Genomic DNA, 20,057 nt, shown 5'->3' on the forward strand with positions numbered 1-20,057 from the left:
CTAATCATAAGGGATAGCGTACGATATAGCTATATACTATCCTTGTAATTATTTTTTTTTAAATGAAAGAAATTAAAGGAAAAAAACATACATCTTTATTCTTTTTGCTGCTGTAGCCAGAATGCATCAGTTTTCGTTCTGTTCTTTTAAATATCGCTACTTTTTTCTCTGATTTTATATTTCTCCATCATATTTTGTTTACTGCATCCACCTTATGGCCAACACGATGCAATTGAGCTTCTATTCATGATTGATTAACTTCGGCTTTTGAGTTCGCAGTTTTAACAAATTGCTAGACTCTAGACACAGGTTTTACTCATCTACTCCCTTTTATATCCTTAATGTTATTATTATACACAAATTCTTTACCTTCTTATGTCGAAAATGAAATGAAAGTTATACAACCCATTGTTATGCCGCCTAGGCTAAAAGAGGCGATGATGATGAGAATGAAGGAAATGGTAGAATGTGAGAGAACCTGGAGAAAACCCACGCACACGGTGTTTGCCCAGTGTGCGCGAGCTGGGACCGAACCAAGGACCCTATGCACCATAAATGAACGCTCTTCCACTGAGTCACCACAGCCTCTTTTGATGTCGACTTCATATTAAATAGTCCCTGGTTAATGCTTTAAGCCAAGAACTGATATTCTACTCCTTACATATTATAATTTCACTGCATTCTGGAGTTCGCAGAAGGTTATAAGGACCCATGAACAAGTACTGCCGAGTTCTTCACTTTTTTCTAGGGGTGCGCACGAGACAAGATTTGTGGCTGGCTCGTCTCGAAAATGTGCTGTAAAGGTGATGTCTCGACTCGAAAAATGTATATTTCTCCATTGGAAGAGCCGTGTCTCGACTCGAATTTTGTCAGGAAAATCCTGTCTCGACTCGTCTTGTGCGCATCCCTACTATTTACTTTCGCTTGATTCAAAAATTAAGAATGTAAAGAATTTCCACATTTTTGCAAGAATTGTAATAATTATTCTTAGCAAAATCGAAAAATAATAATAAAGAAAAACATTAGAATTATGTCATTTTAACACTACAATCCTAGGGTGCACGATGGCTTATTGGTACAGCGTTTATCTCTGGTGCGTAAGGTTCCTAGTTCGATTCCCGCAAAAGTAAGTTTGTAATGGGCAACATAATCTCCGTGGGTGTCTGCACGCATTCTCATTCAATCAATTCTTCCATCATTAATCATTTAATCATTGTCTCCCTTAGCCTAAAGGACATAATTGTGGAACGTTAAACTGAAGGATTAAATTTCATTTCACTACGATCCTGCTATTATAATACTCCTTTACTTTCAAGAGATCGGTAAAAGAATTACTTGAATGTAAGATTATGACTTAATCTTGCACTATAATGGAATCAATCTGTTGCTGTAATACACTGCGGAAAACCTCGTTAAAAACAAATAAAAAAAAAAAGCTCAAAACGAGTGTTTGACAAATGGAATATTCCACCTCTTTCTCCACCCATTTTATGTCTTCCCCTCCCTCTAGCTATACTTCCACGGAATTTTTCACTTTTTCTTTACAAGATGAGATGTCTTCATATTTCGTTCTGGTAGCACCAAAACGAGAAGAAGAATGCACTGGGTGGGGAAAGAAGAATGCCTTTAAGCTTTGACACAGAAAGAACACACTAGAATAATCATCAGAAGAAGAAAATTACAAGAAAAAAATATATATATGGAAGAAGATAGTATACCTAATAGTTCGGTCAGTAATACGTAATGAAGAGAGAAAGAAGGTGTGGTGGGGAGAGGAAGCTAAGATACAGAGAGTGAAAGAGATGCAACAAGTAAGAGAGAAAATGGTGAAGGGGTGAAGAGGGGATTCGTCTGGGCGGGGAAAGTGGTCTTTGACGGTCAATGATACCATACAAGTTCTCTCAAACCCGCAAGTAGACTATATAAAAAGACTTAAAGAAAATTTTCCTCTGCATTTACACTACTGACTTTTCTGTGGCAGCAGTTGCTTTTAGTTGTTGTTCTTGTTTGTCAGCCTTATACAGTACAGTCAACTACTTTCAACTGCGAAAGAACTCCTTTTGTGCACCTTCCAAAAGAGTACACACATTTTCTTGTAACACCAACTCACGCATTGGACACCATGAAGATGCTGGTAGGTTATCTATTTATTACTATTTCATAAATGTTCTACGAAGTAATGGTCTCGTTTTATGGGGTTGCTTATATTTGGCGGGTATAACTAAAAGTGGTAAACCTAATTTGACGTTTTGGAAACCGTCGCTACTTCGTTTATTACTGTGAAAGTCATCAAAGGCGAAGAGTCTTTACTAGTACAATAAAAACGGGTTGTGGCAAGTGATTAAAAAATAAAAATTGCAGTTTTAGGCAATGACTATCACTAAGAAAGATATATGAAATAGAAAGGAGAGAGAAAGTGATTTTTATTCAGTGGAAAATATAGAACAGTGACAGAAGAAGGCAATAAAAGTGACCGATGAAAGTGGACAAACAGGATAAAGGCAGATGGATAAAGGGAAGGAAAGAGAGAGAGAGAGAGGGAGAAATAGACCAATGAAAGTTGTTAGAAACTGGTTCTTGTAATACCCACCATTCAATTGTCAAAGGAAGTGATATGTTACAACAATTGATGCAAAACTTTTCCCTTTTTCTTTCAATTCTAAAGGAAATGCAATAATTACAGAGAGAAAGGGTTTCTAATAATAATTGTTACTCTTATACAGAATGTGTCTGTTGTCGCTAATCTTAAGGAATTGTGAATAGTTGCATATAATAATAATAATAATAATAATAATAATAATAATAATAATAATAATAATAATAATAATAATAATAAAAACTTCAGAAATAAATTTAAGTTAAATAGTCAGCATAAATTACCTCGGAGAGAATTAATTGCAAGAGAAACATGTTGAAACTTATTTTGTATGAAGTTGGTGATTTTATTTTATTTCTCCGTAACATTTTTCTCATTAGATATTCAAATTTTAAAAGAAAGAATGAACACCAATAGGTTAGAATATTCTTATCTATCATCTACAATAGACAGACTGAATATTTCTGTTTCTATTTTTTAACAATCTGCAATATATACTTTTTGCTTTAGCTTTAATAATTAGAAATACTTAGTACAGAGCAGCGGTGTCTCAGTGGTAGAGCGTTCACCTCTGGTACATGGGGTCCCTGGTTCGATCCCACCGTGTGTGTGGGTCCCTAGTACAAACACCGTGTGCGTGGGTTTCCTCAGGGTTCTCCCGTTTCCTCCCACTTTCTTCATTCCACCATTTTATTCATTTCTCATCATCACCGTCTCCTTTAGCCTAACCTCCATAACGTGGGACGTAAAACTCAAATATTTCAAATTTTCAGAAATACTTAGCTATTGTAAAAAGAAATCACTCTTTTCTGTTGCAATTCTTCCAAGGTATCACTGATCATTAAGAAAACAACTCAAATCAACTTGCTTTTCGTTGGTTGGTTAATGTAGGGTTTAGTGTCCCGTTCAACAGCGAAGTTATATGAGATGTGGACCTATAGGTTAACGTGGGATATGAATCACATGATCTCCAGCCTGGAATCGAACCTGAGTCTTCCACGCCTAAGACCCCTACGCTGACAATCTAACCATAAGAGAACTCTCAACTTGTTTTTAAGAATTGATTCCTTCAGAGCAAGTTTTACGACGCGAAACTTTTAAAATAATAATAATTTAAAAATACTCCAATTTTTGCCGAATTTGTTTCTGTACATCTTCAGGTTTAACAAAATAGCACAGTATAAAATTTAGTAGAGTGAAAAGTCAGTGCTACATCGCTCACCTCTAATACAATGAATCTCTGGTTCGATTCTAGACCAGATGAGTGTGTGGTGGACTTCATGTACCTAAATTTTCTCGTTTTCTCCCGTTTCCTCCACATTCTCATTCTATTAATTATTTCTTAATCACTCATTTTCCTTAATCATCCGTTTTCTTTAGCCTAAAGGACACCATAATTGGGCATAAAGATGAAAGGTTTCGTTTTCCATCATCATCATAATCTCAATAATAATAATAATAATAATAATAATAATAATAATAATAATAATAATAATAATAATAATAATAATAATAATAATAATGTCATTTATATAAATGGAAGTGATATTTAAAAAAATAATTCCAAAATTCAATAGTACTTTTTTTTTGGCTTGCATAAAATACTAAAAGTTTCCAGTTTAGTATAAGCTTCCGAAAGAGCGGAAAATATCAAATCAAAATAAATTTGATTTGATATTAGTGTTCTTCTCAACGGCGAGGCTATATAACACGTGGTCCTACATGTTACTGTGGGATCGGAACCGAATGAAATCCCACTGGAATCGAACTCTTGTTACCACGCCAAAGGCGCGTCCGTAACGGCTTAGCCACGAGGGAGTTCGAAATTGAATTTGAAATTGAAAAGCAATACAAAAAGACATATACTCTTATCTAAATCTTCTAATCTAAGTCCCTTATCTAAATCTAAAATTTCTGTTCATTAATTTAAATTAAAAAGCTAACATGATGGTGATGTGTGATGTGTTTTGAGTTTAGCGTTCCTCTCAGCAGCAAGGCTTTATTCCTTTCCTTGTAGTCACCTGTTCTATTTACTTCTATTCTACTTCTATATTTAACACCAACGCTTCGTTCCAATCACTATGGCTTTTATCTTGCTAACGTTTATTTTCATCCCATATTCTTCACAACTCTTCCAAAAGTTTTGCAACATCTTATTGATTTTCTTTCCAAATCCCGCAACAAGCGCCATATCATCTGCAAAATTAGTATATTAGTAAATAATTTATTAAAAAGCATGTATTTGTCAAACTTGGTTGGGTAACTGCCCTCTTGCCCTTTGCAAATGACACCTCTGCACTTATTATTATTATTATTATTATTATTATTATTATTATTATTATTATTATTATTATTATTATTATTATTATTATTATTTACTGAATTGCTGCAAATATTGTTACTACGTACAAAAATAAATTGAGAAACTACGTGCCATCTGTTGGTAGGGATTCTTTAAACTCAAGCCAAGCTGTAAAGAACTATGCCCTGAACAACGAATTCTAGCCAGTAAAGTTAGGTATCGGTTGTGTTTCTATGTTTATTTCTTTAGTTGAATTGGAGTGTAGGGCCGTCCTTTTCAACTTCGAGGTTATATGAGACCCCGACCTGCACTTTACAATTGAATCCATACCATTGTAATGTGTTCGAATTCTAACCGAACCCTTATCCAGGATCGAATCCGGAATCCCGTATGTTAAAGAACTTCAGACTCGGGTTGTGAGAATTTCTAGATGTTACATATTTATCCACAAATGTAACTAGGAAAATCCCACCCCTTTGTACGCCAATACTTTTGATATTTTGTACTTATCTATATGAAATTACTTAATATTAAATGAAAGTATCAATCTTCCTTCCAAGTTTAATGGCTAGAAAGCATATCTTTGGTGCATACCTTTTGGTTTACTTCCACTTGAAAATATAGGTTTTGTCCTATATCTGTTGATCAGAAAGGACATAAATGAAAATTAATCAAATGAAAAATGTTATAAGATTTTCACATAAGTTTATATATTTATATATATCAATAGACCTACAATTCTAACAAGATATAAGCGGTTCGGATTGCATACTGGGCTGTTAAGTCCAGATTTCGCAAAGCTTCAGTGCGTACAGAACTGCTAAATCAAATCAACAAATTCATGATAAAATTAGGTGTGAAAGCATTCTGTGATTGTTAGATAGATAAGATAAATAAGTACTAGCTTGTGTGTCTGTTCTCAAACATCTTTATGTAGATTCCATACTTGTCGAACCAGATTGCCTGAAAGATTAATTTTTCTCAATCTTTTGGCAGCTTGCAGGTCTGAAATGACTTTAGACTATGTTATCAAACTATTTTATTCAGTGTTTTTAAAGTAACGAATCAAGACCAGAAATTTGTCATAACCAACTATCAAATCTAATGAAAGTACCTCTAGATCCTATAACAATAACTGAATTTCATAATCTTAAATTTTCATTATTTGTATTACTGTTGATATGTATTGGTCCAAACTGGAAGAAAATGTTATGTTAGGAGAAGTCGGAACAACACAAATTTGAACTTGAACTAAAAATTGATACAAGTGTTTACCAACTCTAAGAGCATGAACAACATACTACCAACGTTCAAAATAATATTAGAATAAAGTTTCTACGAACGGGACACTTTACACAATGAGGTTTTCATCCACTACAGCTAATTCGATATTCTTTAAATTTACAATGGATTTTTCATCCACTATTACCATCTTGATTTCTTTTAAATTTGTTATGAATTTTTCACACTCTGTTACCTCCTCAAATTTTCTTTGAAATTTTTGACCTATTCTATGGAAGATCCATTTTTTTAAAAAAAGATTTTGCAATGATTTTTTTAATCCACCTCTGCCAATCCATTCTTAAGAGATTACAATGGATTTGTCATCCAATTCTACCGACCCAATTTTCTTTAAATTCTGCAAGCATCTTATACGCACTCCACCGACTCGATTTTCTTTGAATTTTGTAATAGAGCCTTCACTGATTTCTGCTGACCAAATTTTGGCTTCTTAAAATTTTGTATGTGTGCTTATTTTCGATGACAATACACTATTTTATAAGTTTAATTAAAGTAATATTTCTGTTTTTTTTTTTTTTCAGGCATTGATTGCTCTAGCTTGTCTGGTGTGCAGTGCCACAGCAACAGATAAGCAATCCAGTGGGAAGGTAGCAACGCCACAGCAACAGTCAGTAACTAACCAGAATCCTCAGCAAGTTGCGTACCTCACACCACAGGTACAGTTCAGGTACTTGAATATTGCTGGACTTGCTGGACATCCACAATTTGCGTATGCTCCTGCTCCAGTCCAATTTGCATACGCTCCAATACCACAAGGCATCCCTGCTGGTGCACCCGTTCCACAACACGGAACTGCACCAGTAGCAACTCAAGCAGCACCTGCCTACGCTGCAGTACCAGTACCTGCACCACAATATGCTAGCCCAGCTGCTTACCACGCACCACTTGCTGCGTACCAACCTATTCAAGGATTCCCTGCAGCACCTACTGCTTACGCTTTACCAGCCCAATACGCTCAGTACGCACCAGTTGGACAAATTGCCATCGGAGGCTACCCAGCAATCCCAGCTGGATATGCACCCGCTGCTCCAGCACAGCTTGTGACATCATCGCAAGGTGCTTCTAAGCCATATTCCTCTTTCCAGAGCTCTAAGACCTCTGCTGGTAGCAGCTCAGCAGTAAAGGCGATCCCAGCCCCAACAGGGAACTTCTTAACAAGTGGTCCACAGGCAAATCGGGGAGATATTGGACTCGCATATAACTACAGGAGAGGATACACTGGTTAGATTAACAAAATATCGCAATGCAATTCGGTGAGTAAAATTTCTTTTTCATTTGATAACTTTATGGTTGTTAGATGTGACCCATATCTTGAATTAAAGGATAAATTGTTGAGCACTTTAAAACGCATCCTTTTAATTTCAGCATTAACGTAATTATCTTAGTTATGTTTGTTCGCTATGATATCCACTATGAGATAAGAATATGTTTCAAAAATTGTATCGCCGAAATTATAAAAGCGAAATTGGTGCAGATTAAACTGAATTAAATCTTGTTGTAAGCTATTCTACCATACTGCTGTTTATACATATACATATATCTTTGTGTAATATAGCATGGTTTTGTTTAATTTATTGAGCAGGTTAAGTGTTATTTGCATTAATTGCATTAATTATACAGTAATTTATGATAAATACTGTTCCAATCTTTTCATATTTCGAAGGAAAGATCATATTTTGAAATTTGTTATGTTCAATCGGGGCGATGGGCCAGTATAACACGTGTTACACTTTATAGCTACTGGAACATTAGTGTGTTTTGTTCACTTCTTTTTCTCATAAGGACACCGTATTTGTTATAATTTTTCTCCATTAACCTTCCTCAGCAGACATTAAAAAAAAAAACAGCTTTAAAGCCTTAATAAGATATAAAAGGAATATGAAGTTTAAAAATTTAACAGTAGTAGTAATCGTACACATATCCAAATCTACTTTTAAGTTACTGGAGAAGTGTGTATTTATTTATTCAGTTGTCCTAAACTCTTTCTTGAGAGAAGTTACATCCATAAAAATGAATATTTGATACTTATAAGCTAGCGGAAAGAAATATCTAATTTCTAACTTTTGTATACAAGAACATGTACTATTTACATATGTTTAGAGCAGGGATGGAAATGGGGAGGCATGAGGGGATGTCGCCTCCTTAGTAAAAAGAATAAAGGAAAAATTGGTTAGAATCATGCGAAGATATGGACACATTCCCGAATACAATCACTTAACAACCGAACTTTGGTGCTCGTTCACATTCACCGCTCTACCCATACTTAATCTGATAGCATTATTTGACCTTTCATGTATATATTGCCAATTTCTTCTTTGTATAGCCAAACATATCTTTACATATGATATGTCTAAAATTGAATTGGACAATATACAGTTGAGCTTAGCAAATGCGGATAAGTCAGGGATTTTTCGGAAAATGTATGCAGACGGAAATTTTTACTCTCAAAATGCATACATATTCGCATAAATGCTGCGTATGATAACCCTCCATATATTTATACAATAATTATAGCACTAGATAAACTTTTTTCCCTCTATTGAATTTGTAACTACAAAATTTAATTATTTTCCGATGTGACTTCTCTTCAAAGCTGCCAATGTCCAAAGCAATTTAAATTTTATTATATCCTTGAATTATTATTACTAGTATTGACTACGGAGGAATCCCAAATGAAATATCGATGTTCTGTAATCAAAATTGGCTCTTAAAACTGCGTAATATGACCCACTCTTTGATGCAGTTTTAAATACTTCAGGTGTGTTGCAGAAGATTGATCCGTCTGAATGTGTCCGATTTTAAACATTCATTCACCCCTGCACACAGAATCAACCGATCCGTATGATTGAAACAACAGGAGAAAGCTAAAGGCCTCTAGTATCGAGCCAAGTTCGCGCGAGTGTGGTGTGTATGCATCATGGCTCCAATTTTGGAAAAATACTTTGTAACACTTTTTCACGCCACCTTTTTCGTGACACATGATTTAAAAAAAAAAAAGTGCAGAGAAAATGAATATAGATTGGAGTCAATGACCATTAGGAACATAATTAATTGACATCAGTACCACTATGTTCCAGCTCTTCGTTCACCCAGTAAAGGGAGTAGAAAGCAACCGTGTACTGCAGGGATTCCCCCTGTAGCTGGAAGTTGGTCAAATAACCCTGCAGGAAAACCGTCCCTTGCAATATGTGATGGCAAGATGATTGCACGTGCCACAGTGAACTGCAACCTACGTGGCAAATTGGTGTTTAAAAGTCGTAGACATGTCCTTAGTGTGGCCTATCGGAGGAAGACCCACTCCAGGTACCTCTACGAACACCATGTATTCAGAGAAAGTGGAAGTTTGTTGCTACACTCAATGAAGCATGGATTTATTTATCAGACTATGACAAAATTTGATCCGTAACTTACATCCCATGAGACGCAGAAACCCATCCTGACTTCATCCGTGTGTGCAAATCAAGTTTCTCGAAAAGATTACTGGTTGTTGCGGATACTGCTATGAAGGTTAATGATTCAACAGGCACCTAAAAACTGCAAAAGCAATTTCGCATTTTATCAGCAACATCCTCAAATCCATTAATACAGAAGATTTGCTCAGTTTGTATGGAAATGCAATTAGTCAAGTTCATTTCCATATGTGTAAGGCCTTATCACATACCTCTATTCTACACAGGGATTTCTGCAACAGATGGCGGGAGACACCGACATCCAGGCTATTCTCTTACAGGACATACCAGTGAAGTCACTTGATGCCATTCTCATAATTTTTTGCGGATTTAGCGTATTGAAAAGAGCACTTGCATCTTGTGTCACACTGTCCGTGCTCTTTAGAAAGTTTTCCAGGAGGAGTGGCTCAAGATTCCCGTTCCTATACTTTAACATAGCCTCCTACAATCGAAGTTATGGAGCAGAGCTATTGCCAAGATATATGGTGCTCATATCGAGGACAATCCATGAAGGTCCAGTGGTTTTTCCTACGGGGGGTGAGACAACCGGTGAACTGTTATCCCCCCATGTAAGAGAATTTAATTGGAATTGAGGCAGATCGTTTGGTCATCGTTTGATCGCGTTTGATCGCCAACAATTATCGTTTGATCGTGATTACGGGGGGATAACAGGTCACCGGTGTGAGACGTCAAAATCAGACACTTATAGACGGATCAACCTTCTCTAATTCATTTAATAGCTCTAGTCTGTTAATAGCTTCGTGTGTTATGAGTAAAATTATCAATTGAGTACTGTAAAACTTGTAGGATAATACAAATAAATGTTGACAATTATTTATTTTAATTTTAAAAAATAGTCGTCCATTTTTTGAGTGAATATCTTATGATACACAGTAAAAAATGGTTGTGTTAATTCAACTCAATTTTAACACAGGGCAGTGGTTCCAGCGTGACTACCACTATGCGGTGTTAGTTCAACACATACCCCGCGGTGTTGGCGTTTAACACAGGGGGTGTGTTACGTCTTTAACACAAAACCGGTGTTGAGCCGTGCCGTAAGCGTTAATGAACCACAAAATGAACCACTCTCCCAAAATATCTTAAGTCGCTTATATGCGTAATGTGTTTACATTATGCTGAGTCTAAATAAAACACTTTAAACAAGTAAAAAAATAGCGGACTCCAGTAGCGGGGGAGGGGCACGAACCACCAACCTTTCAATTACTAGCCGCGTGCTCATCCGACTTGACCACGGAGGCGATGAAGAAAACGTCGCTTGTAGAGGAATAAATTATTAAGGTCTTTTGAATTTGGCTAATCAGAGTGCTCCTTTAAGCCGCGTATATTCGATGGTAACAGTTCGGGATAAGATAGAATCTGCTTGCCATGTAGACCTAATTTTATAACAAAATGACGACTGTCTATTAACTTTATTTTATAGTTCTTCCATATTCACTTTCAAATGATCGGCGCCAGTTGCCATCTAATAAAGTTGATGCGTTTGTTGCTTCTAGTACACAATCGCTTAGAAAAAGAAGCAATAAATATATCAAGTGTGGGAGAACACCTAAATGGCTCTTGCCTAGCACATCTTGTGCTGTTAGGGTTTCTTCAGAAACATTAGTAAAACAATTGAAAACACATCGCGCGGTTTGCATTTTGAAATGTTGCTTATACCTGGATCTGTTTAAGTATTTCTTTCTACTGTGTTTGTCTGTAGCTTCAATTCGTAAGCCTTTATAATTAGATGCCCAACATATTTGGGAATCACGCAGAAAACAACACCGAAGATTCTACACTTGTGTTAATTTAGCATCTAAGCTGTGTGTCATTTCAACTACCGGCATTTGACACACAACTCCAAATGGAGAGTGAGTTGTTCTAACCACCTGTTTGTGTTATATTTTAACACAATCGTGTTAACACATAGGTATGTCGTTGAAATAACACAACGATTTTTTACACAGTGTTATAAAGAGTTAAACGTTGGATTTTGTGAAGCTTTTTTATGTTACAATTACTCGTGATTACAATAATAGGCAGAATTTGTGGTGAAATTTAAGATAATTTTATAGCATGGTACCCATTTCCTGATATGGGTAATGGGTTCTACCTTGAAGATTCAAAGATAAATAGTGCATACTCAAATAACAGTATCCGTTTCTGAGTCGCAACTGTCTCTACACAACCGAAGAGTAAAATAAATAAATAATCAACTTGTGATTATTTTAGACTTCCAAATTATGTTATGCGTAAGTATAGGAATTCTTACATAAAATCAATATCCGTCCGTCTATCTGTCAACAGGTATCAGACCAATAATTTTTAAAGAGGTAGTGAGAAATAACTTTCTGTGTATGGATTCAGCGTTCCAATAATAGGTTTGATCTCTGTCCTTCTCTCTCTAATCGTACCGGAAGCGGTAGAAATCTACTGTTTCCGGTTTCTAAATTAATCGCAATAGAGAAAAAGACTACAAGATAAGGATATAGTTTTTCCTCATGGGTTCGGTATCATAAGAATAGGCCAGTTCTCTATTTTAACAGTATAATTACTAAAACCCAGTAAAAACCCAATTCATCGCAACTTCTGGTTTCAATATTGACCATCATAGAGCAAAAGGAGTAATAAATATGAAGATAGTTTTTTTTTTTTAATCTGAATTTAATGTTCCAGCAAGAATCTTCAATCTTGGCTTTAATCCCTCTATTGAAAATAGAAACTGTATAGATCTGTGGCTTGCGGGTTTATTGTTTTTTTTTTATCGTACAAGGAGGGTAAGAGATGGCGCGAAATTATTTTTTAAATATATCCAGCTAAAGTAGATTTTATTTGCCTCCACTCCAATCCTATCCACATACTGAAAGCAAACTGACAATTTAATTCTCGCTGTTTAAGTATTGAATCCATACAGTTTGGAAGTCTAGCGTAGTATTACAATGTTAAACGAAACTCACAGGTTTCTTTATGAAATAATATTTTAAGTTGTGATAGAAGAGCAGTAAACATCGAAACTAGCATTAATTTCCGTGTTGTGTTTAGCATTGATATGTAGTTTAACACTTGCGAACCGGTAAAAACCAAAGAAAATTGTGTCGGATTAGTGAAGTAAAAACTATATTCCTTTTAAGCTTAGATTTTACATCGTTTATTATTAAAATCACGATTTTGAAAATTTTATATTGTACACTCAGATCTACATTTTACTAACAGTAGTAAGGGGACAATAATATATCAATTTAATCTCTTTCCTCTCAAAATGCTATTCTTGTGGACTCAATGCGGCACTTGGAGCAGTAGTGTCAATGTACACAATGTGGAAAAGTTTGTATGGCGTTGTATGGCGTTATATTTTCTCAATCAATATTGAAACAGGGGCGTCATTTAGGGGGGCAGGGAGGGGCATTTGCCCCCTGATTTTGAGATTTATATAGATTTTATCAATTGAATAGTAGTAAATCAGTGAAAATGCGAAATTTTACTTATATAAAGGGGTCTTGCCCCGCCCCCGAAGCCAAATCTGAAATGACGCTACTGTATTGAAAAAGGAAATGGTAGTAGATTTCTAACACTTCCGGTTTTCGTAGAGAGAGATTTAGGGTTTAGATCGAGTACGGTACGTTCTCGAGATGCTTAATTGATTATTACAGAAAACCCCTTCTCGCTATCTGTTACCATTTTCATTCAATAGCGATGAATGATAAAACCGGGATTGGTTTATTTTTATCACTTTCGGTTTGATTAGAAAAGATTTAGAGAGAAAATGGTTCCTATTCTTACAACACCAAATCGATTAAAGAAAACGCTTCTCGATATATCTTATCGTTTCTCCTCTATGTAATCGAATATTGAAATCAAAGTCTCAATATTGAAATCGAAAGTTGTAGTGATTTTTTTATTTTAATTTGAGTTTAGCGTCCCTTTTTAGCAGCGACGCTGTATGAGACGTGGACCTAGAGTTTAAGGTGGGATACGAACTACATGAGCCTTCTGAATCCACCGACAATCGAACCCAGGTCATTCACACCAAAAGCGCGGGCGCTAACCGCTTAGCCAGGTGGGAGCTCGTAGTGAAATTCTCTCACTTTCGGTTTTAGTACAGTGTTAAGGATAGAGACGAAATATATTCTTGGAATGCTTAATCGATTCCAGAAAACCGCTTATCACTAGGTATTATCGTTTCTGCTCTATAGTGATCAACGTTAGAACCGGAAATGCTTAATTATTTTACCATGTCTTATTTGAGTATCACATCCGTCAACAAATTCCATTCCGAATGTTTGATTCTGAACATCCTAACCAAAATTGATGGTGATCCAGTTCTTGAATTTTTTCTTTTGTCTCTTGGATGGACGGACACACATTTTTCGTCTCCTGGGCGGACGGATGGAGTCACGGACAGATGCAGTAAACGTATAAAAGATGTTTTGTATAACCATCCTTTTCAAAGTTACGATTAAAAAAAAAATGTACAAGGGATTCAAATGGTTTTGTAATGAACACAAATGCAATCTACTGCACCAGAAAGTAAGTAGATGCTTAAAAAAACAGCGGAAGTTCCCCTTTTGGTAGCTATTGTTACATTATCTTGTGTGACAAAGAACCGGAACTTTCTGATGTCCAGAATTACACGGCGAAAGTTTTGAAGGTAAAGGAATATTTGCGAAAGAAAGAAAATAGCCATGTTTCATGAAGACACGTGCTTAATAATAATCTTTGGAGGGTTTTGTCATTATATTGTTTCTCTTGTGCCGCCGCGACCTACTTTCTCAAAGGTTAGTTCTCATGACCATAACAACCAAATTTAAAACAAAGTAATCATCATATGTGGACGTCTAGCGAACCATGAATATTATTCACTCACTGTGCAAGCACTGGTTATAACGTAACAGTATATGAAGAGTGATTGTAGTAATAAGATTTTGTAGTCAGTACATCATATGTGTTGCACAACAAATTGTAAATGTTATTCATTAAATTAGCTGATTATCTTCTTAATTTGAAAACATAGCTATGGAATGTGGTATAAGTATAATGATGATATATAAGTACCATGTAGGATTTATTACCTAACACATTTTTCCATTCATGTAATTTGAAATTTTATGCAAAACTAAAGACAATTAACTTAGATTTTTACTTTTCAATACTCAGCTCTTGTGGGCGAGAGGTCTATTGTTTGATTCGTGGCCACGTACTTATATGTGATGGACTACATCGTGTCCATCAGGGGAGGCTCTGTAGTCTAGTCATAAAGTCATATGTTTCACCAATTTAATATGAAAAATAATAATTAATAAAATAATTATGGACACTTGTTCCTTCATAGGAATGAGGAGTGACCGAACAAAACTTTTAGTTGTTTTAATATGGAGTCTGCAATCTTGATTGATGTCCATAAGATATTTTCAAATGTAGCGTTAAGTCACGATGCATGTTGTTACTCTCTATTCACGAGTTCTTGTTTGGCTCTTTCTCGCGTTAGCCTGTGTCCTCAGAGAACAAATCTTTTAAACACCTGTGAGAAGGTAATCACATTTTTAAAGTGACGGAAAACGTGATTTTGACCTATTTCCTTGCTTCCGACAGGCGAAGAGAGAAGTTGGGTGAAAGAGGAGAGGAGATGAGCGGGAGGGTGGAAACCTTCAACACTGTCCTAGTTTTGTGCATTCCATACGACGAAGGTGGATATAGGAGGAAAGACTTACTAGCTATGGGAGAAAGATTGACTCATATTGTTACAAGGGCGACACAGCTTCGCAGTAGGCTTTCATGGATTTTTGACAATGGTCGAGCATTTATGAAATGAAATGAAATGAAATTTAGAGAACGAACAAACATTCTTGAACATCATTTTAAAGTGATTTACCTCTGAAATGTTACTGTGAAAGAAAGCATGCGAATCCACATACAAATATGTAAATGTTAGCCTCGTTATTCAAAGCCAACTGCCAAGTCATATAGGGTAGGTTTAAGGTGGAGACTACTCATAGGGGATTCAGAAAATATAATTAGATTTGAGGAATTTTACGCATGTTTTGGAACTTTTTCGTGGATATATGGGTAGCAAAGGTGTCCTCCGTATGTAATATCAGGACTTGATTCCCAGCAAGAGTAGGCCTACATTCGATTCAGTTTCAACCTTAAACTGTACGCAGTGGCGTATTTAGGGGGGTGCCTAAATGAAATATCTTGCAGAATTTTCACATTTCCAGGCATTTCCCCCCCCCGAAAGTTAGCAAAGCCCCTCCCGGAACAAAATCGTAAATACGCCACTGATTACGTATATATGCCCTCGTGCTAAAAATGAATGGACGTATGAATCTCATTTGCTATACAACAACCGAAACCAATAAACACTTGCATTTCAATACATCATGGAAATACTGTTGTGTCCCTATTTTAAAAGTTAATCGTGAGAAGTGAAGCTAGTTATTTTTTTTTATTATTATTTAATTTTTTGATCCGTTTCAAATTGATCTGTTAATAATTACGTATATTAATAGGTATGTAATCAAATGATTTTTATAGAATCGATTTTTTAAAAAAAGATCATTTGGAAGAAGTAATTTGAACAGTGTTATCAACCTAAATTATTTTCTTCTTCTAGAATAGCTTGAACTCTAAGTAAAGTATTTAAGTATTTAAAATTAAGAAGTTATGTATGATACATACTGGATATATGATTATGCAATATCAAATTGTTTATTATTTTTTTGTTAAAATTTTTAGCTCACATCATATTAAAAAAAAAAACCTTGAAAGCGAAAAATCAGTAGAGGGCCCGAAGGCGGGGATTAATTTTACAGGGGGCGACACAAAGCCAGTTTGTCCGCCATTTTAGATGTGATTTCACTCTTGTAGAACTCTGAAGCTGGCACTGGTGTCTGTTGGGTTATTTCTTTATGGATTATGTAAAAGCCAATCCTTTGCCAATAAAACTTGGAAAGTGTAGTCTAATACTTTACTCGATTTCCTTTTTGGCACCAGGGTTTCGTGGTTCTATGCCGGGCGATGCGAGTTGCTGGTGGCCAACACCGTGTCTGTTGGTTTTTTCCATATCGTCGCTGCGCCTCGAGGAACTGCTATGTGTTAAAACTACAACTTTTCAGGAGAAGCAAAAAACATTCCAAACTCTTAAAATTTTGTCAAATATACACGGAAACACTTGAAAAATATAATAAAATAGGTTCTGCATACATTATGCACTGGACATTGTTGTAGCTTGCTTCAACAATAGACCCTATTATATTATATTTTTGAGTTTACGTATCACATGTCGGTTCATCTTTGCGTCTTTATAAGCACATAGAGGATCAATACGTGTGTGATGAGATCTTGAAGCCTTTAATTTCAATCTATTATTTTTTTCATTGCTGTGGCGAACCAATTGAATATTCACTTATCACATTATAAAGGACGCTGCTTGACAGCTTTTAGGTTTATTTGAACGGCATAACTTATTTTCGACAAAAACGTCACATAGCGGTTCTTCGAGGCGCAGCGACTATATTTTCATTCGATAAATTCTTTCATAATCATTCACTCATTAATTATCTATCTGGTTCTTGTTTAAAGCACTTTTATTCAACCCAGTAGAACGCGATTACTTCTAATGGGGATTATAAATTTAAAATAACATAGTTTCATTATCCTGTTTATAGTAAAACTGAGTTATTTAATTAATAAGTATAAAAAATTGTAAAATTTATTTTCGTTAGTTATCTAGAATTTGAATTAAGGATAGCTTAAAATGTGAAGGTGCTTGCTTGAATGGAAAAATGTCATTAGGGGCACGGAGAAGGAAAAGATTGATTACCACTGATCTGAAATTACTATCTGGTAATATTGCTTCAATATGGGCAATAATAGCTCACACTACTTGTGCGTTTCAAGAAAGGATATTTTAATTTTAAAGATAGTATACTGAAAAGCAACCCTACTGGTTCACTTTTATTTGTGTGTTTCGAAAGTGCCCATACGTCGATTTTTGAAGCAAACAGATAAGCCTTTCTTCTGTGGAATCAGTTATTTTCTTCTGTAAAGATGGCTTATCTAATATAGGAATGTCAATTTTAAGAAATTTAAGGAAAGTTTCAGATAATATTTTCAATCTTTCACAATTTTAGTAAAGCAAAAAGAGAAAAGAATTCGAAAATTTCTCGTAACACGTGAAAACACACAAGAGCCATCAATCGGGTATTTATTTGCTTTGGATTTAGATCGTCAATAGAACTTTACATGGCAAGATTAATTATTTCTTGCTGCGTCTTCTTCTTGTTCATCTCAATCAAAGATTAGTGGGCAACATGGAAATTTTAAAACTTTTCTCTCCGTTGGAAGTTATAGTATGCGAAAAAAAAATTGTATCATATTGTGAAATTATGATATTTTTCCAAGCTAGAAGGACCTAATATTTAAACCGGAAGTGGTCATTAACTGATTCCGGTTTCAGTTGAGGGATAAAAGCAGTGATGCCAACCCGTGGGAAAAATCCCATTTTGTGAGATTTTTGACAACTTTACGAATAGTGATAAAGGGATTTTTCGTCAAAATTAGCAGCATATATGGTTTTTTTCATATAGTTTTTCATAGACGCCAATAAAATTCTCTATGAGTGGGATGTAGGCTAATGACACTTGAATAAATGTGAAATCGGTGCTAATTTTGAAACTTTGCTGTTGGAAAGTGCATGTTAGTGTGAAAGTTATTTATACATGAACAGGCTACTTCTATAACGCTTCCCACACTAGTTTGCATGAACGGTCGGACAGACAGATCATTTGTATAAGACTTTCCACACTTATAAATAGTGCAGTGTGTATTTACAGAGTATTTCTATTATAAGGTTCTCTGTATTTATAAATTGTGTGGTTTGGACTGACAGAGTATTTCTGTAAGATCCCTTATATTTATGAATAATGTAGTTTGGGCGGGCTGGCGGACAGAGAGTACTTCTATAAAATTCCCTATGTTTATGAATTTATTGTAGTTTGGAGATCAAAAAGAAACATCAAGAAAATTAGCTCAATTTTGTATATTCCCGTACATTCAAATTTATTTGAACTATAAAAAGGAGAACATTATTACACAAAACATCTAGTGTTGGCTCTTAGGAGCTCATAATGAAGTGTTTAGGAACAGGAAACTGACAATAGTACTCGTGAGAAAGAGAGAGAGAGAGACAAAGAAAGAAAGAGAAATTCCGACAGAAAAAAAACGAAAGGGAAAGCATAAGTGCAAGTAAAAATCAAAAACAAAAAAGCGTGATGCCAATTATTAAATAGGCTTCTTCCTTACTTTGTTAAATAATGATAATGTAATCTTTTTAATTGTTTATGGTTATTTAAAATGAAAGCAATGTCTTGATGCTAATTATGTTCTTTTTTTATTGTTGCAGGCCGCAGGAAGTGAACTCATCGGCTTTACTTAATTGTTGTACAGCATGACAATGATTGGTCGTGTCTTTCCTTGTTGTCTCGTATCCTAGAGACATTCTATGTAATATATTTTATATTAATTAATGTATGTATGTTATATTTTTCGTGTGATGTTTTTGTAATAAAATTGTTCAAAAATCTATTTACCTTTTATTGAAACACATTTATCAATTAGATTTCAAGCTCAGAAATCATAGAGTAGTTTATGGAATATGTTTAAAATGGATCTCATTATTCGTTGCACAAAGATTCAGTTCCTTTTGGTAATTTTCCTCCTTCAGAAAACAAGGATAATAACGCTATATACGAACCGTACAAGTTTAACAGAACTTATCCAATCAAACTTGGTACAATGGTAGACCTTGTGAAATACTACAGTGTATAATATGCAGACCTCAGATTTTTAAGTTACACATTAATTAGCAAGTAGCAGTATGACATGTACGCCACGTGAATAAGTTTGGTTAGAACATTGAAAGTAGCTGAATGGTATGCAACCAAATTTACCGTAATGTATAGTTGGATTGCATACTACCAAGGGACACTCCTTCTGATATAGGAATACATGGGGTGGCATATTTTGTTACCAACTCGATACCTATCTTTTGACCTGTCCAAAATTAATGGTGATCCTTGACGTTGAGATTGTTTTGTCTTTCGAACGGACGGACACATGGCCAGTGAGAGGAGTTTTGGTTCGTAAACCAAATTCCTTGACAATTTATTAGGGCGATTCTTTTAAGACTATGCGAACGTTTAACAAGAATTATTACTCGATGAAAAATGGTGGAACTCATTTGAATTTTTTATTTTTATTTATTTATTTATTTATTTTTTACTTTTTCACACAACAAGACTACGTAGAACAAGACATACAGATTAAAGTTGGAGGCGAGAAATTGTAGTACTCTCGTCGTATGGTACCGGTATGTTAAAGGGGAAAAATTGATTGTATTTTTTCCTAGTTT

The 20,057-nt window shown here is 35.1% G+C and overlaps 1 protein-coding gene across 1 annotated transcript; it reads left to right on the forward strand.

The window, feature by feature from the left end:
• Nucleotides 1–1,943: 1,943 nt before the first annotated feature.
• On the forward strand, nt 1,944–19,229 carry LOC145695008 (uncharacterized). Its single transcript, XM_081771833.1, has 3 exons — nt 1,944–2,134; nt 6,722–7,453; nt 19,050–19,229. Exons 1-2 carry the CDS (start codon nt 2,123–2,125, stop codon nt 7,424–7,426), a joined length of 717 nt encoding a protein of 238 aa, XP_081627959.1. The 5' UTR covers nt 1,944–2,122; the 3' UTR covers nt 7,427–7,453; nt 19,050–19,229.
• The last annotated feature ends 828 nt before the right edge of the window (nt 19,230–20,057 follow it).

Source organism: Thermobia domestica, chromosome 9, assembly GCF_964235325.1.
Source record: "Thermobia domestica chromosome 9, izTheDome1.hap1.1, whole genome shotgun sequence".
In the NCBI taxonomy this organism is placed as follows: Eukaryota; Metazoa; Arthropoda; class Insecta; order Zygentoma; family Lepismatidae; genus Thermobia; species Thermobia domestica.